We start from the raw sequence: 25,432 nt of genomic DNA, 5'->3' as shown, positions 1-25,432 counted from the left end.
AAAAAATGACTGGAGCCATCGATATAGTTCTATTTTATTATTTGATGCTATCTTTCAATGGTATTTTCTGAGGGCGAAGTTCGAGAAGACCAAATTGCTTGGGTAGGTAGGTAGTGGTTATAAGCGGGCATAATAATAAGTTGCGAGGCAGAATTGGGTCAAAAATGATATGCAACCCTTTCGATACTATTCTGCCTCGTAATACGCAATACTTAAGTAAATACTGTTGGCTCATGTCTATCCTCTCTATCTTTGTGGCTTCTCTGCCAAGCCAGAAATAAGCCACTACTGCTCCAGATGCTGCCCAGATAGCAAAGCTCCAAGTCAGGGTTCCCCATCCTGCCGATTCTACAACATAGCCGGCCCATAGCGGCCCTACGACTCCTCCAAGAGAGAACGCCACGTTAAAAAGCCCGTAACCGAGTCCATAAACACCTTTCTCTCCAAATATTCCTGGTTGCTTGGCGACTTTCGCCTCGATAACGTACGTGATCTCAGCCATGAGAGGGACATTTGCGAATGCTAGCCCAATACCTAGCAAGGCAAGCAAGAAGCAAAGAAGTACCTTATGCCGAATGCTATTCTGCGTGACGAAACGGAGACACACAAGTAACGGTATTATAACACAGAATCCGAAGAAACACGGCCATCTCGCACCGTACTTATCCGCGAGCCAACCAACCAACGGGGAGATGAAACCTGGGAGAAATACTGCTAGAAAAAGAATCCCGGCAGCGGTGGAGTTCCACCCAAAGGTGCGCTGAACGAATAAAGCCAGTGTAGCGTCGAATCCCATCCTATTCAACGTTAGCCTAAGTTGTGACTACTATTTAGACCTATTATTATGATTGCATGAACTTACATGATGCCGGACTCAACTAGGAGACAATATAGTGCGGCAAATAGCCTCGTGGACTTCAAAAGGCTTTTAGAAGCACACCATATGCTAATACTCTCTGTGGGACCTACCAGGTCTTGATTTGGTATATTCGTAGTTTCGGTCCGTTTTTCTTCATTATTACTACCTTGAAGCTGGCTCTTATCCTTTGAACTCGGCTCTGCAAGATTGCGTGTTCTGCTTGCTTCAATATAATCCCCACGACCGTGGAGATCCGGCGTGGTGGGTGAGGTGCCCGTCTCTATGTCGACCTGATTTGCTCCTTCTGAAGGACCAGGTGTCTCGTCCTCTTTTATCCACTGCCTAGCAACCTTCTTCTCGATCATCAGCAGTCGTAGTAGGATATCTACCGCAACGACGCCAAAGGCGATGTAGTAAACGGCATAATAGCCTGCTGCGGCGTAGACCGAACCACCGATCACGGGAGCAATAAGCAGTCCGACACTCATCGCTACGCCGACGTACCCCATAGCAACGCCTACCGCGCTCTTCATAGTGTCAACAAGTAGCGCACATCCTACACTCCAGACGATGGACGCACTAAAACCTTGGAGAATTCGGCCCACGACCAGGAGGCCTATCGAGTTACCGAAACATAGCAACAGAGTCGACGCAGCAAGTGCGATTAGTCCGATCAGCAAAGGCCACCGTCGCGACGACGTGTGGTCGGCATATATTCCAGCAATGGGACTGCCAATGAGTAAGGCTACACTATAGCAAGCTAGAAGAATCGATGTCCAGTGTTGCACTTGATCCTCGGCGATTCCAACTTGAACGGTGAGCGAAAAGGGGATGACCGGAACGATCAACGCATAGTAGAAGATATCGGTGAAGATGGCCAAGCCCACTTTTCATCATCTGTTAGCAGTGTTATAGGAATTCATTGAAGCGGCTGTCCGTTTAAACTTATGTTCATAGATCTTAGGTATACGAACCAGTGAATACTATCAAAGTGGTCGAGGATCGAATCGAAAGTAAACAAGGAGGTTTGGATTTTGAGTCCCGCTTCGTCCCCGAGAGGAACTGCCAGGCGTTGGTGAATAATCTCATCTTCAATATTGCTCAATGGTGTCAATCTATGGTTGGTACCTCTCGGGAGAGGGAATATATTATATAGAAATCTATTAGGGGTAAGAAAAAAGGCTTATATTACCGCGTAATAGAATCGAGTGACATCAAAATGAAACGCATAATTCTCGGCCAAGAGGCCGAAGTGGATATGCGAAGAGGCAAGCCAGGATTCCGCGGGGTCCGTCCGGCAACGGGAGTATTTGACTACATACGACGGTAGCATTCATTACATACTTCGGATCGCCGCATAGCAGAAGGCATCTCTCCGTATTGTTACTACTTTCTTTTTGGTAAGACTCCCATTAGAAAAGCTGGAAATAAATAAGTTAGGATTGTGAAGCTAAAGCTAGGCTAGATAACTCAGACAAAGAGCTCTCGAATCAACCAGAATCTCATGAATTGAAGTATATAAAAGTCAGGCCAAGACGTTGGATATAGATCCGCGGGCTCCGACTAAACAGGAATGACTCATGATTGAAACATCAACCCTGTCTATGAAGATATTACGAAAGAAATAAAGCTTGTTCATTGGGCAGTTTAATACTCAAGATAAGTTGGAGAAAAGAGTGAATATCGTTTTCGTTTTCTTGTCAATCTGAAAAGTCAAGTGGGAAATAAGAATGTCATTACTCTGTTTATTTGCATATTACAGTTGAATACATTAGGTAAATATTGACGTAACCTCTAGATGCATAACTACCTATGTAACCAGGTAACCTAGGTAGCTGCCAATCCTTATCTGTTTACCTTGACCCACTAAAACTTTTCTCTGTTTTCTTCCCGTCAATTCCCAATGATCAATGATCAATGATCCATCATCCATCATCACGCAAGGCTGATACTTCTCGATTCAAGGTCGCAGATTTGCGACGATTTACAGTCAAAATGCTTCGAACATCTACCGCCTCCGAAGAATTTACCGAACTTCCCATTTCGATTCCTCCGCTTCCATCATTTCCAGTCGAGGCAATACATTCCACCTATCTTCGGCGAAATACCCCTAAAATACCAACTCCAAATGATTCCCGAAGCCTCTTTGTCGCCAACATTCCCTGCGATAGTACTGTAGAGCACTTTCGAGCTTTATTTGCTAGCCTAGTCGGACCAGGTAAATTCGAGACCATCACCTTCGATCATGACAAGAAACCCATATGGCCTACCCACGAGCCTGCCCAAGCCACAAGATTAGCTGCGCATGGGAAGAGGAAAAGAGAAGAGGAGGAGATGCAACACGTTGAAATCAAAGTCCGAGCTGCCTTACCTTCCACGTGGTCGCGAAGGTTATATCCGAGTGGTACTTCTGCCGTCGCCTTGTTCGCCGATGAGAAGAGCGCCGGGTTGGTCCTAAAAGCTGCCAAGAAGCTGAAAAAGCCGAAACATTATCCTGTTTGGGGCAAAGGTGTTAGGGATAGCGATAATGCGCCTCTGGGTTCTCAATGGCTAGTAAATCACAACATCCTGGCCTTCCCAGAAAAGGATGAAATCCAGGCCTCGACGGATGCCTACTTTACTCTTTTTAACAAGATGGAGAAAGAAGCGCGTCAACTCGCCAAGAGGCTCCGTAACGAACCAGATGAAGATGGTTTCGTAACGGTCACACGAGGCGGTCGCGCCGCGCCTGCTAGGAGGGACGAAGCCGAAGAGGCTAAGCGGAAGATGATCGAGAGAGAGCAGAAGAAGAAGGATGAAATGACAAATTTCTACAGATTCCAGATGCGCGAGAAGAGGAAGGCTGAGCAGGCCAATATGCTACAGAGATTCGAAGAGGATAAGAAGAAAGTACAAGCTATGAAAGAGAAGCGAGGGAGGTTTAGGCCCGAGACTTAAGATAATATCGCCATTAGGAGCAAAGCCATGTCCTAAGCTCATCTTATGGGCTACCTCCGTGTCTAGCGTTTGCGCTGTCTGAGGGTGTTTTCGATAATTCTTATTCAGGCCTACCCCAGGTAAGCCCCCTCTCAATCAGCCCTACCCTTCCTACATGATGACGAGCACGGGGCCAGTGAAGTGCTGTCAAGCCTGGGAATCCAGGTCATTGATGGTGCATGCCGACAAAAACCGTGTTATTATTATATCTTCTCAAACTTGTCTGAAAGGGATTTTTACTATTGGCCTTATATTTATCATCGCGTACGGCGGGTTGCTGATACAGTCTCTAGGTCCTCCAGTCGGCCATAGTAAGAGGGAAAGAATAGTTGAACACTGTTGTATAAACGAGGCAGTTAAGGCAAGATGTCCTGTTGCTAAGCCTTGAATAATTGCTACTACGAATACTTGGATTCGGCGGTTCTACGATGCAACGCCATTAATACGGCGTTTATACTAGGTGCTATATTCTATTGGTTGCTAGACGATCCATAAGCGCACTGGAAATAGTATCGATCGGATGTAACCTTTGGGATGGAACTGGAGGTGGTACAGAGTAGTTTAATCTAATGCAGCCAAACTTCTCTGATGTTAGCCAAGGGTGTCTCACGACTATATTTCCGATATCCGTCTTACTCTTACACACGTACCTGTGCGCGTGTGTGTATTTAACGCCGTGGCTGGCCTCCCTGGTGGGCATACGGCCTATAAGGCTACTGATCTCAGAAGTCTCAGAAGTCTCATACACATCTAACCTTAAGAGGCATACATGATCATTCAAGCCCTTCCAACCTTGATCACCAAATGGGGTCTTCCAGGTCCCCTAGTCGAAAAGGTCTTACTCCCATACGATAATCTTCAAGGGACTTTACAGCTGCCAACACTTAATTTCCTACCTATGTCATCTAAGTAGCGGTATGAACTTGATTATACGATTGTATTAACTACGTCTTGGTATACCCTAGGTGTATACCTTGATTACAAGTCCATACGAGAATAGCTGAACAGGTACTTCAATTTTTATTAACCGGTACTGCCTTGCCAACTAGTCAACACATATATGTACGTTTAACTATGGTGTCACTAACATTATCGTGCCTCTCCGGTCTAACCAATGACCAACCTCTAAAATCGCAGAACTGGGATGTACATATGTCTTTGAGACAGCTTGGGGGCCAAAAGTCTTGTATAAAAGCTTTTGAGGCAATGATGAGCAGTGACCTGGTACGAAGGATGTGACAATACAGCCCTATTCCTACGCAAATATGCGAGGCAATCCTGTTAAACCCACTCCGGCTTATGGCGCGCAAGTTGCATCTCATCATAGATATCTCACCCCCCAGAAGAACGTGGCGTACCTACCAGGATAATTGTTAATAGAGGTGCGCCAGTTTTTTTGACGCCTTTCTGCCTCCTGACTTTATTTATATTCTTTAGTAGCCTTTAACACCCTCTCTTACCCACACCGCAGCTCCCAAGACGATACCAACTTGACTCCCCCGTCTAGATCGATACCCATCGCTGATACTTGATGAACGAGACAAGTCTAGGCTCACGAGAGCGTCTAAAATGGACAGTCTTAACCTCTGGGGCGGTCGCAAGAATAGCTCCAGCGGCTGGAAGCAAGCTGCTAAGGTCAATTGCATTATTCTTAGTTGCATGTCGGTGACGCTGGTCGGTTGCTTGATATCTGCCATATCTAGGAGTGGCGGCCTTGAAAAGGCATTGTTCTTTTACGACGGTAACTGCTACGGAGGCAATGTGTCCCAAATTAATATGACGCTTCATTTGCTTATAAACGTCGTATCAACGCTGGTGGTAAGTTCTCTTGGTGCACCCAGAGAGGAAGTTTGGCAATGAGGAGTAGCCATTTATCACTTTAAACAGTTAATACTGATTCTAACTTGTATAGTGAGTTAGCTTCCAATATTATATCTTATTGTTAAATCATGTATGAGATAAAAGACTTGTCGAAGCCAATTTTTACCCACTTCATCTTTCTACAGTGTTATGCACAATTTATTTCCGTGTCCCAACACTGAGCTCCTTGAGTTGACTCTGGCTTATCAGGTTAGCTTCAAGCAACTTCTTTATGCAAGTTTTAAATTCTCCGTCGAGAGAGGAAGTGAATGTAGCGCACTTCCAAGGTTCCTGGTTGGGAATCGGCATACCGTCAGTCCGCAATGCCTTCAGAGTCTCCAAGTTTAAGACCGCGTGTTGGATTTGCCTGTTTCTCAGCTCGATTCCTATTCATCTTCTATTTAACTCGACGATATTTGAGACGGACTGTAAGCAATATTCGTTGACCCCTTCCCTCTGCCTTTCCACTATAGTCATTTTGTGTGGCTCGGTGTTGCTCTCTTAATCGAGATTATTAATGATCTTGGTTATAGATAGAGGATCTGACTTCCACCTAACGATTGCTACCGAGGAGTTTCTAAACGGCGGGAGCTTCTACCCCCCTGGAGGAAGTTTAGTCCAAGCCGGCTTCTCATCTTGGTACAACGAGACCAGTCCATATCCAAGCATCATTGCGGAATCCACTAGCCTTGACTTGTGGCAACTTGGCGGTGCATATGGCGCACCAGTCAACCTGACCGAATACGCTAATAAGGATGCTAATGTCATGAAAAACATATCGACTACAGCGACGAGTGCTGGAAACTGGAAGAGACTTGAAATAAGCGACTGCAAGCAAGAGTATATTAACTGCAGTGGACTTAAACGTCATCGTAACCTGGTCCTCGTCATCGACAGGCCAGGTGGCTGGGTAAGAGACGAGATGTGGCATCTAATGGACAATCAAACTGAACTATGGGATCGTTATGTCCCTGCAGACCAGCCCAATCACTTATTCTACGATGCACAATGTCATATGCTCGCGTCACACAACGGACTAAAAGAAACAGAATGCGTGAATAACTGCATCGAAGCCTTTGGCGTAGACGGGGATAATACAGTGAGAGCTACATATGCTGGTATCCCGGATTGGCAATACTCTTTCTTCGATGTATGCGACAATGACTCGGTCAACGGAACAACTATTCTAGAGCCCACGAGAGGCCCCTTGAATTGGTCTGATGGCTTTGAAAAGGGCAGTACACTAACATCCGGTCTACAGCCGGGAGCGACCAATCTATCTGTACAATACTGTCTTGCGGACGACCTCGACGGAATCTGTCATATTGGCTTGTCACCAACTCTACTACTAACAGTCACATTATGCGTTATATTCAAAACTTTCACGGCTGTCGTTGTCACGGTAGTTCTAAGCCGCCAGAACCAGGCACCGTTAGTGACCCTGGGAGATGTCATGGAGTCTTTCATCGAAAAGCCGGACCCTGTTACCGCCGGTATGTGCACTATCGGACAGACGGAAATCCGAAGGTCGATGAGATTCGATAGATGCTTCTTATTGCCAGGGCCAAGGCAATGGAAAACGTTGCAGAGACGTCGATGGGCAGTTGTTCCTCTGTTAGTATGGATATCAAGCTACCTACTATTTGGCGTAGGCATTACTATTTGTGCTTACTTCTTCGCGGATATAAGAAGCAATGGCAACCTGTGAGTACTCCTAAAATGCATATAACGCCGGGCAACCTCCTGACTCCAACGATAGTGTCGGCTCATTCTACGAGAGCGAAATGAATTCATTCATCGACTCCCCTTTCACCTTCACGCAAGGTGTCCTAATCGCTAATAGCCCGCAACTCCTCCTTTCATTCTGCTATCTTGCTTACAATAATTTATTTACTCGGCTTCAGATGGCTAGAGAATGGTCATTGTTTAGTGAAGGTTACCAACCACTTCGAGTTACTGACCCTAAGGTTTGTTTAAATAAGACATCAATACCTGAATGTCACGCTAACCAGGTAGTCAGGGCGGCCAATACTCTACGTATCGACTCCAACTACCTTATAAATACAGCATCCCTCTTATAGCTACTAGTATATTCCTTCATTGGCTGCTCTCGAATAAATACTATTTATCTTTTCATATCAGTCGGAGGTAAGCATCTCTCCAATAGTTACATCTACCTTCCATACAATTCATTGGGGCTTGCCAAGCTTACCAACATTTAGGTTACTTCAGTACCGGTTTGTTCCTTAGCGGAATCAAAGCCGACCCAAGCCTGCCACCCAACACTGCTATCGCCTTGGGGTATTCGGGCTATTCCCTTCTGGTTATGCTTGTGGTCTCATGCTTCTTGATCTTGCTGCCAGCGATTCTGAGCATCAAAAAGCTCCCGTCGAATATGGTAATAATTGGAAGCAACTCACTCGCGCTATCTGCTGCATGCCACGTCTCGAGCTTGTCACATGCGGTTGCTTCCCGCGCAACACCATTATTTGCCGATTATTCAACACCGTCACTAGTTGATTTTCCGCCAACTTTAAAGTCGTCGAAGCGATCGTACACTCCTCCCGCAGACGACATCTATACCGAGGAGGGTAACAGGAGCGGCAGCATTGAGATGCAGAATCTCACGCCGATGCTAACTACCACAAGCCGCTACTCATCACGTAAATCAATGTCAAAGAAGTCGCTGCTTGAGCGTACCGAAGAGGATTTCTCTGACGCGGGAGATGAACAGCAGAACAGCCAGTTCACGAAACTTGCCAGGAGCAAGATCCGTTGGGGTGTCGTGGAGATGCCGCCTGAATGGCACGCTGAGTATGATAATGACGACGGTACCGTTGGACACCTCAGCTTCGGCGTTGAGGAAGACGACGTTACGGCCCCGGAGCCGGGACGTTTATATGCGTAACCAGTGTTAGAAAGTCTGGGCTTAGACAATGCGTTTTCTTGTCTCAGGGGCTCTCCTTATAGAGGAAGAGTGAACAAGCTTCAACGATGAGAACGTCAATATCACATACGATCCGCTCAAGGTGTCAAAATATCGCCTTGGCTTTGTAACGGCCTCGGATTCATCGAGACGGATATCTTCTTGATACCATATTTGGCTCCTACTTGCTCCGGACTGTTTGATCTCTCATCTTCCGCTATGAAGAAAATGGATAAGCGTGCTCTGGATTTAAATCCTTACGTCCAGCATTTCTTGTTTCGAACATACACTCAAACCCGCTGTTCGTAAAAGCCTGCCGCGAAGGTCACGAGTCAGTCCAGGGGTTAGACGGTAATCGAGGTGCTATTATATTAGTGTAGGTATCGTCAAAACCCACTTGGACTACGAACCGAATACTTGACCATTGAACTCGTTAATGTGTATTTATACTTGGGATCGACCCAAAGGAGGTTATTGAGTCATATTAGTATTTGTAAGTGCTTGATGGATACCAATGGATTCAGAAGATACTTGTACTATAGCACCTATCGTGGGCTTCAAACTCTACCAAAGCGGATAGTGGAATTATTTTTTACGAGCGGCCGTCTCACCAATCTGACTAAGGAAAGAGAAACAAAAAAATGCAGACTAAACCTAGGCTTGATCCGAACTGGTCGAATTGGTGGGCGGTGGGCGGTAACGCTAGTATCGGACAAGGGGATAACTGCCTAGCGGAATCGATTGGTGGGTCGATCTGGTCTAGATCATGCAATAGGCCCGCATGGGCTTACGGGGATTAAACCCCGACTTGGTTTAACCCCCAACTAGAGATGCGTTCCGAAATTTCGTAGTGGCTTGAGTGGGTAAAAGATGTTCGCCGTTGCCCATTTTTCTCTTCTTTCCACCTCGCGCATATCTCACCCCGCAAGTCAATCGAGCAGGAAGAACAGCAGATTTGGCGTTGTTGCTGCATGCCCAGATGCCCCGTACAGTACAATTTAGCACTTGTGCAACCTTATTCTATACATAGACGTACATACGGATCCTGTATAGTAGATCCCATAGGGTATGTGCATAATATACACATATAGATACATGTTGAGGAAGAAAAGAAGCCACGCTTTCTCTTTTCCCAAGTTGCTACCTTTTGGTAGTTAAACTATTTCGTTCAGTTACTTCAATATTATATTTTCAATCTCGTTTTCTTCTTCTTCTTTTTCCTTGGCAAGGCTTGGCAGGCTTACATGCAATATCGCGTTTGATGGATGCCACATAAAATTGCTTTTCTCTTACTGAAACCTCCTGTTCTATACAGTATATACTGTGTCCCTACGGTAAGGTCTAGAAGCTTATGCACATAGTTGTCAATCTGTTGCCGTTTTTATCCTCCAAGATCTTGCCAATACACATGGCGACATGGTCAGCATTTTTCTTGTCGATCAGCAGGCCAGAAATTTACTAGTTAGTGACTTCAACATGCACAATACATATGTTATGTATTTTATATAAAAGTCCAAGACAACGGAGCGTTCGTTACTTAAATCTTAAATACCAATTACCCTAGCGGACATAATGGGTGTCGATAAGCATAATACGAGTCTAACTAGAAATGGGTTGAGCTGGAGCTTTAGCTGGCTTAGGTACCTCCTAACATGCATGCATAATGAAACGAAGGAATGAACGACTGCCACTATCTTCGTGTGGTACGGGCTGTACGGGCAGGACAGGTCGTGTGGTAGCACCGCGTTCTATTACTCAAGTCCTTGCTAGGCAAGGCAATAACACAAGCAATACCCATGTATGTAGCGTGGCAGAATACTAACCTAGGCAGTGGGCAGAATAGTCTATTCGCCCGTCGCAGCTGCACCCAAATTCAGTTCCCCCTTCCAATTGATTTCGTTATTGCCATCTTTACAGTTTTAGTACACTCTCTACCTTGCATAGACGTACCTGGCCAAAGGCAAGGGTACCCTACCGAACCTACCGCAGTTTCCCGTGAGCTGCGAACGGCGATCAACGTTCCTCTCCGAAGTTCCTCTCCTTCCAATTCCCATTAGTTATCCGCTATCTGAAGGGTGGACAAGCTTACCTTACCTCGAACTTTTTTGCCTTTGCACGTAACCATACCACCGTTACTTTTTCACCTTCCCTTCGTTGCACTGGCACGGCATTCTTGACACGGCAGGGTAGACGACCGTTGTATAATATTATATTATATTATATTTATTTGTATAATCATATTATCTTTCTTGCCTTTGTCAGACCTGTCTATACTTCGGCGTGGTGTATGGTGTTGTATCTTAGACGAAGCAGAATTCGTTAAGAGATTTTTTGATAGCTCCTCGTCTTTCATCGCCACGTCGCTTTTTTTGTCCCTCCCGACTTGCGATCGAGCTCAACTAAACTGCGACGTTCGGAGGATGCATAGATTACGGTATTCACCGGATTTCCCGTTATAGGCTGGAATAATGAGAGTTGCGATCCGGGAACAGTTAGCAGCCCTTGTGCTGCTTGCTGTGCTCGTCGCGCTCGCCATCGTCTCTATACCTACTTGGATTTACGTCAACCGTTTCGTTATTGGAGTAGAGACTAATGGCCTCTCCTTAACCGCTTCTCTCAAAGCCGCCCGCGTTGCCTCCGAAATCGAATTGATCCAGACGACATGCAATCACATAGCGACGAGACTACTTATTCAAAACGCTCTTGCATCTTTTTATCGCGGTAACGAATCTGATGCTCTTTGGGACTCTGCCTCTGCCGATATCATCAGCGCCTTGATCACTCCACCGGGCGTTTCTACAAATCTCCTACAATCGAGAATTTATTCACGAAATGAGACTGGCGCAGATCGATCTGGTGGACTTCTTAGTGTAACCGGTAGTAACATTTCTGAGGTTAGACTGCCTTATAAGGCTTCTGATGGATCACAAGCTATATTAGGTGATAACCCTTCGGGTTATCCGCCGTCACTGTATCCAAACATTACATATTACAGTTCAACAGATCCCGACCCAGGCTATCCTAACCATACTGCTGTCGTAGCTAGGCCGTTTCCAGATATACGAATTGACTCGAGTGTTGATGGCATGGTATTAGGACCGCTCGTAATCAATGAGACATACGCCCTTATCTCATTGACAATTCCGATCCGCAGCAATCGAAACGATGAGGTGATACTTGGATATATGACTACGGTCGCCGATGCTACCCCGCTCATTAAGATCGCTGCGTCTAAAGAGGGATTGGGAGATACCGGCACGGTTTTGCTCGTCGGCCCTTCTACGGGCTGGAATCGGTTCAGCAAGTATAACCTACCTGCGAATGCGAGCCACGAAGCGGCGACTAATTTCTCGAATGTCGACGTCAATTTTGTCTTACCGCCGCGAGTGATGCCTGGCCAATCAGATAGGCATACGCTGCATAATTATGCCTCTGGAAATTTCGATCAGCCTTTCAAAGTCGCAAGATACAATGCGGCATACAGGTCTTTCACTGCTCGGAACCCTTCGATCAACAATGCTAGCAGCATACTTTCTACCAAAAATGAGCAGGGGGTTGAAGTTGCCGTCGGATATGCTCGGCCGCAGACTTCGCTGGTTAATTGGACGCTCATCGTCGAACAGGACAAGTCCGAGGCTTATATTCCTATCGATACACTTCGACATATACTGTTAGCTTGCGTGTTCGGAACTGTTGGGCTCACCCTACTCTTAGTTATACCTTGTGCTCATATGAGCGTTTTGCCTATTCGCAGATTAAAGGCCGCCACCGAAAAATCTATTGCTCCTCCCGGTTACGCCGAAGCATATATAGACGACTTAGACTACGACGAGGACGAGGACCATGAAGGATCAGGCAGTAGGAGCCGAAAATCTGCTAACGGGGTTGTAATTCGGTTGAGAAGATTAATTCGGAGATCAACGCGATCAAGGATTGCGCCATCGACCCACGACAGCGAGCCGCGAAGACGGATTTTCAAGATTCCTGGCAAAGTCAGCGATCGCAAGCACTACGTAACCGACGAGCTTACAGAGTTAACGACGACTTTTAACGAAATGAGCGAAGAACTATTAAGGCAGTACACTTCCTTAGAAGAGAAAGTTGCGGAGCGAACACGCGAACTCGAGATCAGTAAGAAGGCAGCTGAGGCCGCCAACGAGAGCAAGACTCTATTCATTGCGAACATCTCTCACGAGCTCAAGACTCCCCTAAACGGTATCTTAGGCATGTGTGCTGTCTGTATGGAAGAAGACGACTTACCCCGGATCAAGCAGTCTCTAAAAACCCTTTACAAATCTGGGGATCTGCTCTTGCATCTCCTTGAAGATTTGTTAAGCTTTTCGAAAAACCAGATTGGTCAGCAACTAAGCCTAGAGGAGAGAGAATTCCGACTAAGTGATATTCGGTCGCAAGTAGCAACCATTTTTGACAAACAAGTGCGTGAAGGTTCGATCGATTTCTCAGTCGCTTTCTTAGGCACCGAACCAGATATGAGCCCCAGTCCCGAACGAGCCGAAGTGGATAAGAAACTCCCAGCTATCGGTCCTCTAGGGACTGGTAGGCTGAAAGATATGTGCCTGTGGGGCGACCAGCATCGAATTCTGCAGGTGCTTATCAACCTTGTGAGCAATAGTCTTAAGTTTACGCCGGCCGGAGGGAAGGTGTCAGTGAGGATAAGATGCCTGCGTGAAATTGAAGCATCTTTCGACGTAAGCAGGACTTCGTCCTTGTCGAAAACTGGATCCGGTCGCCCAGGTAGGACGAGACATAGAATGGGGTCGGGTTCGAATAAGTCAAAGAGCTCAAATGAAATTACAACTCCTCAGTCTCAATACAAGGGAGGGGGTACAGCATTGTCGATTAATCCCTTGGATCCTAAAGCAACACCCTACGTGCGCATACGTGAAAGGTCGCCAACGCCACCTCCGCCAAGCGCGAAGTCATTCTTGTTCGAATTCGAAGTGGAGGATACGGGTCCCGGAATTCCGGATCATATGCAGCAGAGAGTTTTCGAACCTTTCGTCCAGGGTGATCTAGGCCTCAGCAAGAAGTTTGGAGGAACTGGCCTAGGGTTGAGCATTTGCCAGCAGTTGGCAAATTTGATGGGAGGAAGCATTTCTCTGAGAAGTACTGTCGGTGTTGGCACTACTTTCACTATGCAAATACCATTAAAGTACACCAAGGATAGGTAAGGCGGTATAACCCAGACTCCCAGGTCGCCGGCTAATAGTTTATCATCTAGGGCTTCTAGTACGGCTTCGAGTAGTATCAAGTCACGCCCGACTAGCATTAATAGTTCGGTCGATGGGGATACCAGAAAAAATTCCCTGACATTAACACAAACTACAGCGGGCGCCAAAGCTAATGTGCTTGATCAGAAACCGCGTCTTGTTGGACTCAGCCAGCCTTTCTTTGCTACCACCCCCAGTGCCAAGACACCGCCGACCCCGACCCCGGATGATCGAATGAAAGCCATAGAGATGGCTAAAGCAAGCAAAGGCGACGGGAAACTGCGAGTTCTCGTTGCCGAAGACAACCCTACCAATATTGAGGTTGTTAGCAGGATGTTAAAACTAGAGGACGTGTACGATGTGACTATCGCAAAAGACGGCCAGGAAGCGTACGAACTTGTAAAGGCGAACATGGAGAATAATCTCTATTTCGACTTGATTTTCATGGACATTCAAATGCCTAACCTCGACGGCCTACAGAGCACTCGCCTCATTCGGAAGATGGGATACTCAGCACCGATTGTGGCACTGACAGCTTTCTCGGAAGAGAGCAATATTAAAGATTGCATGGAATCTGGGATGAATGAATTCCTAAGCAAGCCTATCCGTCGACCCGCACTCAAGCAAGTTCTTAAGAAGTTTGCAACGATTCCTGAGGAACCAGAAACGGCATCCCAATTAACCAGGAAGAGCACCCCTGAAAAGGGCGACCGACCCGCCGCGGTTCGGCCACCAAATGGAGAAACCTTTACATCTTCAAACTCAACCCCTACCCTCAAAGAGCGTCCCGTTATGAATGGCGTACACCCAACCACGGATATAGATATATGATCTTACCTACATTCATCATGGCAATGTTTATTTGAATTTGCAATTACTCTATATATCATAGCACACGATATTTCTAACAATTTTCTATATCCCATCTTGGATTCCACCTTTAATAACTGCCAGCTCTATTGCCATGCTGCTTTATTTTATTCTATTTTATTATATATGCTATGTCGGTACATCACAACATTCTTCTACCGCAATTTGTTTTCTTTTTTTCTTTTTTTCTTCGCAGCAGTTACGTTCCGGAAGGGTATTCATACGGAAAGACCTAAGAAAATGGCGAACCGGGAGCAGGGACACAAAAGCATCTGGCGAATCTGATTAAAAGGATGGCGAAGGCGTTAAGGCTGTTACATTTTTAGTTACGGGACCAACTCTCCGACGGAAACGTTATGGGCGATGGCGAGGATATTTCGGTTTCTTTGATCTCGTTGTAGGTCTAATACACGTTCCCAACATGCAAACAGGGAAATATTCTACGTATGATTTTAGGGGAGGAAGCAGCATATGAGTTTTTGAATGAATATCACTTGGGCCAGGCAAACGACTTTTAGGCCAGGAGTTACAGAGCTACAATTTGGCGATCAATGAGAAGGTCAATGGCTATCGAGAGATATAGCCGACCTGATGGAATGTACATATTTATTTATCATATACCAGGTACGACAAGTATATACTAGGTACTTACTACTGATTACATTGTAAATAGTTATGTACCAACTTGTCATATATCGAAAGACTTTAATTTACTTGCTCTTGGGTGATCTTTTGGAGGTTTAAAACTATTAGTTGCAGTTACAGTAGAGTTGCCGGTTAACTTGCCGAACTACTAGTGAAGTAGTCAAGGCGGAGAGCCTATGAGTGGAGCTCCCGATCTCGATGTAGCGCGCGGTCCGATGTTCGGGATGCGGAGAGAATTGCGGGTTGATTATACCCGAGGATGCTATTATTGGAGATGTGACACATCTAGCTTCAAAGGTGGGCATGGAGTTTCACCCATTCTACTTTAGTTATAAAGATATAACCTAAGGTTAGTTGATATATCGTATCTCGACTCTACCTACCGTTCATCATATACATTTATATTATATACGCTCACTTCATCACACACACTGTATACATACCTCCTATCTACCTATTTACCTTAGGTACCTAGTCTATCTACCCAGCAGCGAGCGATGCGTCTCCCCTACGTCCCCAACCCGCCGCAGCCGGCGTCCGAAGACGAAGCTGCCATCGTAGCGCGCATCGCGGCTCGTCGGGCCCCGCGCCCCTTGCAGCCGCTCGATCTAGCGCTGCTCCATTCGCCGCCGGTCGCGGACGGGTGGAACAGCTTCCTGGGCGCGATACGCACGCGGACGTCGCTCGACGACCGGGCGCGCGAGATCGCGATCTGTCGGGTCGCCGTGTGCAACGGCGCGTGGTACGAGTGGGGCCACCACGCGCCGCTTGCGAGGGCGGCGGGGGTCAGCGAGGAGGGGATGGGGGTTGTGGGGAGGGATGTCTTGGTTGAGGAGGAGGGGGAGGGGGAGGGGGGAGATGATGGGGAGGAGAGGAGTAGGAAGGAGGCTGAACGGGCGGGGTTGGGGGAACGGGAGTGGGCTGTGCTGAGGTATGCGGATGAGATGACGAGGAAGGTGAAGGTGTCGGAGGAGGTGTTTGGGGCGCTGAGGAGGGTGTGCAGCGAGAGGGAGGTTGTGGAGGTTACTGCTACGGTGAGTTTATTTTCTTTTATTTTTCGTGTGTGGGGTTTATGAAATAATGGTTGTTTCGTTGTAGGAGGGATATAAGGCTGATGAAATATATATAGGTTGCGGCGTATAACTGCGTCAGCCGGTTTCTAGTTGCGTTGGACGGTAAGTTCTCTTTTCTCTTGCGTTATATTTCTTCTGCCTTCTACGTTTCTATATGGGGAGGCGGGTAGGTAATTTGAACGAGACAGCTCTGGCTAATAGGTGCGATTTAGTTGGCGAGAAAAATGGTACTGGTCCTGATTCTGGGGATTGAGAGGAATTACGGCTGCCCCTGGAAGTTAGCAAGATAATAGAATCAGTTGCTCCCTCTACATCTAATGTGAGGTAATAGTAAACGTGTAAGATGAATACATGCGTAGCGAGATTCCAGACATATCAACAGCCGCGCCCTTCATACTATGATAAAACTCAGTATTGAAATGCTTGGATCAACCCCTGGATATATTATCGACGCTATGAGTCGATTTCCTTTCCCTAATAACCACCCAGCCAGTTCTTTTACATCCGATCAAGCCTACACTAAACCCATCTAATACATATGACATCCCCGAAGGAAAATAGCCAGTCCGTGTAATGCGGATATGAGGCGTGGTATCTAACTATCCCGATATACGAAGATACAGAAATAAGAAAAGCAGCAGGAATATTCCCGTCAAATGACCAAGGGAATGTAAACTAGTAGTAATAGTAATATGAAGCGAAGTAATATAAATTAATAAATAAATAAAATTGGGGTATCTCGTGAAGTGACCAGAAACTCCGCGTGGAATTGGAATAATATGGATAGGCGTAAATTGCTCATAAATAAGCTCACCGAAATTTCGAAGGGTCGTGAAGTGTATCGTTATACATCATCGTCGTCGTATAAGGCGATGTTGTGCTCGTAGGTATTCGTGCTCGTGCTCCTATTTGTACTGTATTCGTCAGGGAAGGGGGTCGTCTCAATCGCTCATTATTTTTTTAAACTCAAGTCTTGTTCTTCTGTCTCTGTCTCTGTCTTTGTCTTTATTTTATCTCTATCTTTATCTTCCGGAATGGAGTCTATCGCGTCGCGAAATCGTCCGCTGTCCATCTCTGGTGTTGACGATATAGGGCTACCTAAGGGCGATATGGGGGGCGGCGATCGCATGGCTAGTTCTATCGAGGCGTGCCGCTTTTGCATGCGTGGGGATCGCTGGAGTTCCTGCACGACACCCATCCAGTTCATCTGGTGCGGTGGTCTTTGCGGTGTCCTGTGCGGCGTCTGGTGGGACGCTTGGTGGGACGTTTGATGAGGGGTCTCGTTCTTCTCGTGGTGTCCTGTCGTCGCCTGTGTTGTCAACCTTCTTAACGGTGGTTTCTGTTTGATGCTTTCGGTCAGTCCCTTCGGAAGACACGGTCTAGTAGGCATATGATGTTGGAAATGCAGAGCTGCCTTCTCCGGATCTTTCGGCGTTGTCCTCTCAGCCTGCTTCGCACGGTCGCCCGCCATCGTCGCAACGATGCCCATATATACCACTAAGAATCGCATGCGCAACATGTCGAGCCGTCGTACCCTCTCTTCTAATTCTTTTCTATGACCCGCCCAAAGGAATCGCGCGCTGGTACGCAAGGTCCGGCTGCCCTCGACTAGAACGAGGCGGTTCAGCTCCTCGCGCAGATCGTCTCCGCTCTTCTGGATCTCGCGCAGCAATCGGCCCAATCGCAGCTTATCCGCCAGCCTCGGCACCTTTTCGACGTCCCCATCGAATCCCTCGTTCTCCTGTATGGAAGAGTCTACAGCTTCGAGAAAGGTAGTTATCTCGTGGGGCGCGGCTAGGTAGGCGGTCGCGTAGGAAGTAAGAATGTGGGCAGCGACCAGAAGGGCAAGACAAAGGGCGGTGACAAGGAGGAGCAGGGTCCACAGCAGCAGTGAAGAGGGGTCAAGCATGATGAGCTGTTGTTCCTGCGTGGCAGATGGAGACGGGGATGGGGGGATGGGGGGAACGGGACCATAGAGGAGAAGGGGATTTTTTGACTATAAATTCATGGTTCGTGGGGTTTGATGCGAGATGGAAGGTGAATAGCGAATTAGACAAGTCTAAGGGATTCTTATTAGTGGAGGGTATATAGAAAGTGGTGACGTTCGTCTAATAATTAAGTCTCTTTGGTTATTTATGGTTGGTTGGGTGGGTGGGTGGACGGTTGCGCGTGGGAGGTCCGGAATAAAGAGAGACAACCAACTGAATAACTAGGTTACCTCCTATGTAAGAATAAAGTGTAAGAATAAAGAATTGTTGAGGGGGCGTTTCTTCTACTTCGAGAAGCTAAGGTTAGGTACTTCGAGAAACCTGCTGCCGCCTGCCGCTGCCCGCGTGAACTGTAAAAACTCCTGCATATTAATTATGTATAATTTCGTGTCCAGAGGCTAGGGTTGCATTACATATATTATATTGCCCAATAGCGGAGGCCGCGGGATCGGTGGCGCAGTGGTACCTACAGTAGACCGACCCCTTTAAGGGTTAGGTGAGGGAGGAAATGCATATGTAAGTACGGTTCATCTTATCATACGACGCCTCATGATAGGACGAGTTCTCGGGAAGGTTTATTGAAGGTTTATTCTAGTGAATAAGGAGGGGGCTTCATTATTCTGACCTAAGGCTTTATCTAGCTACTACTATCATTATCATCTGATATGTTGGGATTCTTACACCATAGCGGGGTAAGGTTGAGTATACAAACATAAGAGGTATCCTTCGAATCACTACGTTGAAATGTATAAGTCATACTTATAGAGGGTAGTATAAAAACGGTGATTAGGTAATTCTCGCTTGCTGCTATATCCTACGAGCCGGTCTTGAGACTTCTCTAACAAGCCCTAGAGTAATTATAATATTCAATGACTTTTAAACCAGATTTTAGTTTACTCAATTAAATACGCAATATTGGCATCTAACTTTACTAATCTCTTAGGAGCCAACTCTTTATAATAGCGCCACAATCCGGTATAATAGCTTGAGATATAGTATTGCATACTAGGAAATGGTTGAGTATATTACTTAGATCTGGGAGATCACTAGAGTATCGAGGCTTCTTTCGAAAAGGAGTACTCCTTTTTTTAATAAGTTTAGTTAGACTATCTTTTACCTTTCCTGAAAAGAGTGCATTGAAGTTTACTTGATCTACTGTTGAGTATTTATCGTTGGCTTAACCACTATTCTACAGTTGGTAGGTAGAAATATCCACAACAACTGTCGTCCTAAAAAGCGCCAAGTAAATGATTTAACTACCGGGCCAACTTGGCTTTAGTTAAACCTCACGCATACCTACATATGATTCAATGTTTCCGGGAAAGGCTCGTGTGCCTCATATTAGTTAGGTGGACTATAAGATGAATTAAAAATCAAATACGAACTATAAGCCCATTTGGTCTCAGGAGCCAGTATTAGGTATAAAAGCTGTGTAACTTTTCCACTAAACATTAAACATCGCTCACCGACGGATAATAAGACGCTTGGAATAGGTCATCATCTTCCTTTCCCGTCTTTTTGTTTACCGTCTATAGCCGGATAGCCAGCCTTGCGTGCTCGTTTTTAAAATTCCATACTCTACATAGCTCGTTTAGTAACTACTATGAGTTATAAATAAGAAGCAGCTCAAGATTGCTTACTAAAAGTTTCTATGTAGTTGTCTAGCTGAAGTATAACAAGATGAGCTGAAAAAGAGTAGGCACCTAGGTGGGTTAGCGTACCGGCTAAGCATTTCGTCGGAGAGCGGTGTGCCTCGCAGATATATCCTTGCAATGAAACAGTAAAGTGAAGATCAAGAGAGAAAGAATCTGTCTTGGTTTGGAATCCAATCTTTCGGGTTCTTCTTAGAGAAGTGGGACTTAAAGCTAATGAATGAGGTGCAGCCGCAGCTGCTGCCACTGGCGGGCGCATATCAATCGCGGGGCAATTTGTGTTACATAGCGATAAGCAACCTCGATTAACAAAATACATACTGTAACTAGAACTCAATAACCTGCACTAGATTCGCCCAACACAATAAAGCTTCAAACCTAACCCATTTATAATCGCAAGCTAAGAACTACTTAACCTACAAAATAATCAACACAATGGTGGCAGCAGACACACCACCAGCCCTGCCGTCCGCACAGCAACAAGATGACAAAACCGAGCAATTCCCCCTCCCCACCATCCTGACGTACCCCTCGTCCACCCCGCCAACCCTCATCACCCAAGGCGCCGAAGCACGCCTCTACAAAACAACCTACCTCCTCCCAACCCTCCCCTCGGCCCTCAAATACCGCCCGCCCAAACCATGGCGCCACCCCGCCCTCGACGCTCGCCTGACGCGCCACCGCATCCTCGCCGAAGCCCGCGTCCTAGCGCGGTGCCGACGCGCCGGCGTCCCCGTCCCCGCCGTGTACGCCGTCGACGAGACGGCCGGGTGGTTGGCCATGGAGTGGGTGGGGGGCCCGCCCGCGCGCGCCGCGATTAACGAGTGGTTGCGGCGGAGGAAGGAGGCGGAGAACGACGACGCGAGGGGGAACGAAGGGGATGCGGCTCCGGTTACGGGCGAGAGAGAGGATGATGCGGATTTGGTGGCGCTGATGCGGAGGATAGGAAGCGCGGTGGGACGCATGCATGGCTTGGGGGTTGTCCATGGTGATTTGACGACTAGTAATATGATGTTGCGGCCGTGGGAGAAGGGTCGGGAGCCGGCGAATGGGCACGCGGGGGGTGGTGGTGATGGGTTGCTGGATGGCGATATTGTGATTATCGATTTTGGTCTCGCGAGTCAGAGTACGTCTGATGAAGATCGCGCTGTGGACTTGTATGTCCTGGAGAGAGCGTTTGCCAGCACGCACTCTCGCGCCGAAGGATTATTTACGGCTGTGCTGGAAAGTTCGTATAGGGAGACTTTCAAACAAGCGCCTGTGGTCTTGAAAAAGCTCGAGGAGGTTAGGATGAGAGGGCGCAAGAGAAGCATGATAGGATAGGATGAAGCCAGGAATTTGGGGTATCTGTTCTGAAAAATAGATGCATAATTACTACACTCTAGACTCGCGTAGTTTATGTGTTCATGGTCTAATGCTGGCAGTCCCTAACCACCAAATGCTATTGTTACCGAAATATGCGTAAGGAATAGATAGAACGCTGAGCCCGCCTCATGCCTCATGCCTCCTCTACCGTCTCTGCGCTCGCAAAGTAGCCTTTATTCTCGATTACTCCACGGTCCTTGACAAACGCCGTATACTTGACAACCCACTCGGGGATGATCTCCCCTTTGAGCCCGCTACTACTAGGTTCGCCGTCTGCCAGGACGCCAGCGCCCTCCGGTCCTTGGCCAAGAAGCTCCCGCAAGGTGCCGCTGGGTAGGATATCTGTAGAATCGTGATGTGTGTACAATTCGATGCCTTCGTCCTTGGCAAGTTTTGCCAGAGGCGGAGGTACGTTGCAGCAATTCCTGATATTGATCTGGTTAACGGCAGGCCGAACTTTGACCTTGTCTAGAAACCTCTTTAGCTTGTCGGTGCCGAATTCGGCAATCCCGAGTTGTTTGATCTGGCCCTGGTTATACAATTTTTCTAGCAAACCCCACGTATTCACCTCTTCTTCGTCATTGCCCATTGTCGCATTCTTTCTGTCGGCTTCCCATTCACAGTCTCCCTCAAACGCTAAGCCAGGGAACGAGGCTATGAGAAGGTCGACGTCGTTTACGCCTAGTTCTTTCTTAACCAATCGTAATGCTTCTTTAATATAATCCATTCTCTTCTCGGGAGGTGCTGTCGGTAGAAAGAATAACTTGACGGTAATCTCGTATTGCGAGCGATCCTCCTGTAGCCCGGCTGACTCCCAGTCGATGCGGGGCACATACAAAGTAGAATCTTCCCTTTCTGTCCACACCTCTGGCGCTGGTCGGCTGCTGTATCCGTTTTGCCCAGGATGAGAAGCGTGGCCATTGCCGTTATGAAGTATGGAGGCGTATTCTTTTTGCGCAGCCGAAAAGTTACTTCGGAGGGAATTTGTAAGTTCGAGATTGGACCGATAATTGCCTGGTTTCCGAATGATAGAGGGGCCGTCCAGGATGACGTTGCCCGTAGATAAGATTATTCGTGTCATGGTGATGGTGATAGAGAGAGGAATATGCTGGATATGAAGGACTACCTAAGACAACAACCGCGATGTAAATAGGAAGATAGGACACCAGCTATAATATAGGAAATAATAGTAATAGTATGATCAAGATAGATTAGGTAGATACCTAGGTAGGTAGGTAGGCAGGTACCGTATCATAAGTAGGTCTATTACCAATCGTATTTCATGCGATGCAAGCGCAATGTAGGGGTGGGTGGGTAGAAAAACTGAAGCTTTATAAATCGAAGTGGGGTCTTGATTAAATTCTAGCAATATTTCCATCCAAGTCCGGAGATAGTGAAAAAAAGGTAAGTACTAACTCTCTTAGGATGTTGAATTCGACTTGCTTAGACCCAAGAACAGATGATAGCAAACCGATGAAAACCTCGTCGACGTCAAAGTTTCGAGTAAGAAGGAGATTACAAGGGTATTTGGTAATAAAATAAGCGTTATAAGCCAATATTGATATATTGATGAGACGAGATGGGGAACGCCGACTACGGCTTAATGTAGTGCCATTGTTACCTACTAGTATAACAAGTGAATCGCGGGATCTGGTCGAGTGTGGTGGTGATACGATTAGTGTAGCGGGAGGACCCCTAGATCAGAGCCCATAATGTAAATAGGTAGTTAAGGGCGTAGGGCATAGGTCATTCAAAATCAAACTGTCATGGATAGGTCACTCACCCACTCAAGATATGCCCAAAATGGAAACCCAGTACTGGAGACCATAGTGTAAGGATTCACCCTTCAGTCAAAGAATCATGTGGGGTGTTGCGATCAACGTTACCGCCAAGGCTTCAGGACTTGCATTAGGTAGATTTACTCGGTGGATTAATAAGTCTCTCGGTTGGCAGTTGGCGGCATCATGCCGTCGGCCTTATTTATTTTTTTCATGTTTGGTTCTAGAAGCTAAAGAGATTACGAAATATTGCAGGTCAGAACAGCGTCAAAAAACATGCCCACTTTAATCTCTCAACTTTTAATACTTGTTTTAACTTAAATAACTTTATCAACTCTTATGATAACTGAATGAAATTTATATGAAATAATATTTAATCAATTCGGTTTAATATAAGAATTTTTAAGAATTCTTTTCTTTTGATTTGGTTGAAGAATTGGATTGTCAAACGTGTGTGTATATTATTTTGCTTGGGTGGGGATGGGTCATCTATTTTGACGCTGTTCTGCAGGTCCAAGTTTAAGTGCTGCAGGTCAGCCGCGAAAACCCGAAATCCCCTGCTGGCAGGTGTTGACTAATACCGTGGGGGTGGTAGAAGTAAATCGGACCGGCAATATTACCTAAGGTATTGTATGTCGGCTGGCTGTAGTTCGTATCTCGGTACCTAGGTACATACCTAGACACCCCCTTATCTGAATGCGGCCGCATAATTCGAAATTGACAGCTCGTGCCCAACCCCACTACCGGCTACTAAGAAATTGCTTCTGCTATTGCTTTCAATTCCATCAGCATTTTACTACTACCAACATATTAACAACAGCAAAAAACACACCCAATCTCCGACGGGCCTCCTCTTTTCTCATCCTGCGATAGTAATGTGAAAAGCGTGAAGATGGCTATCAAGTATGCCATCAAAATCTATCTTCATAAGCATTAAAACACAACTAACCATTAACATGATAGCTACTTGATCCTGCTGTCTCGGCAGGGCAAGGTGGTATGTTAATACAATAATACAACTCTTCTTTTAGAGCGCTGTTCCATTGAAACTAATCCCATATCAGCGTCTGGCCAAATGGTTTACCACCTTGTCTCCCAAGGACAAAGCGAAGATCGTCAAGGACGTCTCTCAACTAGTCCTCGCTAGACGAACTCGCATGTGCAACTTTCTCGAATATAAAGGTCCGCCTCCTATTAAGTGCCTACTATCATCAGACAAGGCTGCTCACCAACCTACCAGATACTAAAATTGTCTACCGCCGTTACGCCTCTCTATTTTTTATCGCCGGCTGCTCTTCCGATGACAACGAGTTGATCACGCTCGAGATCATTCACCGATACGTCGAACAGATGGACAAATACTACGGCAACGTCTGCGAGCTCGACATCATCTTCTCTTTCACAAAGGCATACTATATATTAGATGAGATATTACTAGCAGGGGAACTACAAGAAAGCAGTAAGAAGAATGTACTCCGCTGCATAGGGCAGCAGGACTCTCTCGAAGATATGGAAGTAAGTCGCCTACTTGGGTTTTTATTCATACTACTTGTTCTCGCTCCAAGTTACCGGTTCGGCAACCTACGCAAACTTCAAACTATTCCCTATCAATCCTTATTCCTACTAACATGGCTTTTTTCCGTCCAGGTCGAGGACGAGGTTACGAAGATCATGTAACAAATTACAATGTATTTTTTCTTTCCCGAGCGGATTGCAGTCCAAGAATGCTTCTCAAGGAACGGCGCAACGGGTTTCAAATTATAGTATTATACGCTCTGCATTTACAAGCATGCTTATATTCAATTATTTTCACAGATCTCCAAAGATATCGAGAATGCGCTGAAGGAGGTCGGATTTATATGATGCCAGAGTTGCAATCTCGTCTACGCCGGACGAGCCGTGTTGCATTTATCAAACGTATAACGGTCGTTTTGAAGTGACGCAATCCCAATGCCCTATCTCTTTCCAACCTATCGCCCAGCATCCCTTACGAATCGTTTATGCTACAAGTTTATCAGCAACTCTAGGGCATCTTCCGGCAAATGTTTGCGCAGTTTATTCAACCAAGCCAAGACGATGCATATTATAAGCGAATGAAATTTAGCTATGTGAGAGCTACGGATTATCTGAATACTAATTAGGCGTCCCATCAGTGACGAAACGATTGCATGGTTAATACGCTAGGTAAGTTAGTTCGAAGCGCGCCGTT

General features: G+C 46.4%; 9 protein-coding genes across 9 annotated transcripts; 6 read left to right on the top strand and 3 right to left on the bottom strand.

Annotated features, from left to right (window-relative positions):
• Window positions 1–54: 54 nt before the first annotated feature.
• F5Y00DRAFT_271217 (MFS general substrate transporter) lies at window positions 55–2,553 on the bottom strand (the record flags this gene model as incomplete). Its single annotated transcript, XM_048012753.1, has 4 exons — window positions 1,834–2,553; window positions 863–1,745; window positions 225–797; window positions 55–97 (listed from the first exon to the last, which is right to left on the bottom strand). The coding sequence occupies exons 1-4, from the start codon at window positions 1,946–1,948 to the stop codon at window positions 55–57; spliced, it is 1,614 nt and encodes a 537-aa protein (XP_047863398.1). The 5' UTR covers window positions 1,949–2,553.
• Window position 2,554: 1 nt separating this feature from the next.
• On the top strand, window positions 2,555–4,154 carry F5Y00DRAFT_119360 (ribosomal RNA-processing protein 7-domain-containing protein). The gene is made up of 3 exons (XM_048004018.1): window positions 2,555–2,690; window positions 2,825–3,915; window positions 4,129–4,154. Exon 2 carries the CDS (start codon window positions 2,855–2,857, stop codon window positions 3,794–3,796), a length of 942 nt encoding a protein of 313 aa, XP_047863397.1. The 5' UTR covers window positions 2,555–2,690; window positions 2,825–2,854; the 3' UTR covers window positions 3,797–3,915; window positions 4,129–4,154.
• Window positions 4,155–5,404: 1,250 nt separating this feature from the next.
• On the top strand, window positions 5,405–8,603 carry F5Y00DRAFT_271216 (uncharacterized protein; the record flags this gene model as incomplete). The annotated part of the gene is made up of 6 exons (XM_048012752.1): window positions 5,405–5,429; window positions 5,911–6,123; window positions 6,229–7,399; window positions 7,455–7,662; window positions 7,716–7,843; window positions 7,928–8,603. The coding sequence occupies 6 exons, from the start codon at window positions 5,405–5,407 to the stop codon at window positions 8,601–8,603; spliced, it is 2,421 nt and encodes an 806-aa protein (XP_047863396.1).
• A 2,486-nt stretch (window positions 8,604–11,089) lies between these two features.
• On the top strand, window positions 11,090–14,683 carry F5Y00DRAFT_263616 (putative histidine kinase SlnCl1; the record flags this gene model as incomplete). Its single annotated transcript, XM_048011534.1, has 2 exons — window positions 11,090–13,809; window positions 13,864–14,683. The coding sequence occupies 2 exons, from the start codon at window positions 11,090–11,092 to the stop codon at window positions 14,681–14,683; spliced, it is 3,540 nt and encodes a 1,179-aa protein (XP_047863395.1).
• A 989-nt stretch (window positions 14,684–15,672) lies between these two features.
• Window positions 15,673–17,043, top strand: F5Y00DRAFT_119222 (AhpD-like protein). Its single transcript, XM_048004017.1, has 3 exons — window positions 15,673–16,401; window positions 16,497–16,542; window positions 16,653–17,043. The coding sequence occupies exons 1-3, from the start codon at window positions 15,865–15,867 to the stop codon at window positions 16,691–16,693; spliced, it is 624 nt and encodes a 207-aa protein (XP_047863394.1). The 5' UTR covers window positions 15,673–15,864; the 3' UTR covers window positions 16,694–17,043.
• On the bottom strand, window positions 16,644–18,788 carry F5Y00DRAFT_119216 (uncharacterized protein). The gene is made up of 2 exons (XM_048004016.1): window positions 17,255–18,788; window positions 16,644–16,705 (listed from the first exon to the last, which is right to left on the bottom strand). Exon 1 carries the CDS (start codon window positions 18,347–18,349, stop codon window positions 17,393–17,395), a length of 957 nt encoding a protein of 318 aa, XP_047863393.1. The 5' UTR covers window positions 18,350–18,788; the 3' UTR covers window positions 16,644–16,705; window positions 17,255–17,392.
• A 1,521-nt stretch (window positions 18,789–20,309) lies between these two features.
• F5Y00DRAFT_119193 (kinase-like protein) lies at window positions 20,310–21,491 on the top strand. Its single transcript, XM_048004014.1, has one exon. It carries the CDS (start codon window positions 20,516–20,518, stop codon window positions 21,401–21,403), a length of 888 nt encoding a protein of 295 aa, XP_047863392.1. The 5' UTR covers window positions 20,310–20,515; the 3' UTR covers window positions 21,404–21,491.
• Window positions 21,491–22,770, bottom strand: F5Y00DRAFT_119202 (Aldo/keto reductase). Its single transcript, XM_048004015.1, has one exon. The coding sequence runs from the start codon at window positions 22,524–22,526 to the stop codon at window positions 21,579–21,581; it is 948 nt and encodes a 315-aa protein (XP_047863391.1). The 5' UTR covers window positions 22,527–22,770; the 3' UTR covers window positions 21,491–21,578.
• Window positions 22,771–23,409: 639 nt separating this feature from the next.
• On the top strand, window positions 23,410–24,900 carry F5Y00DRAFT_254008 (AP complex, mu/sigma subunit; the record flags this gene model as incomplete). Its single annotated transcript, XM_048010121.1, has 5 exons — window positions 23,410–23,414; window positions 24,187–24,220; window positions 24,288–24,405; window positions 24,464–24,738; window positions 24,871–24,900. The coding sequence occupies 5 exons, from the start codon at window positions 23,410–23,412 to the stop codon at window positions 24,898–24,900; spliced, it is 462 nt and encodes a 153-aa protein (XP_047863390.1).
• Window positions 24,901–25,432: the final 532 nt, after the last annotated feature.

Source organism: Daldinia vernicosa (assembly GCF_022497035.1).
Source record: "Daldinia vernicosa strain CBS 139.73 unplaced genomic scaffold F5Y00scaffold_34, whole genome shotgun sequence".
NCBI classification, from domain to species: Eukaryota; Fungi; Ascomycota; class Sordariomycetes; order Xylariales; family Hypoxylaceae; genus Daldinia; species Daldinia vernicosa.
This window is presented reverse-complemented; position numbering and strand designations above follow the sequence as displayed.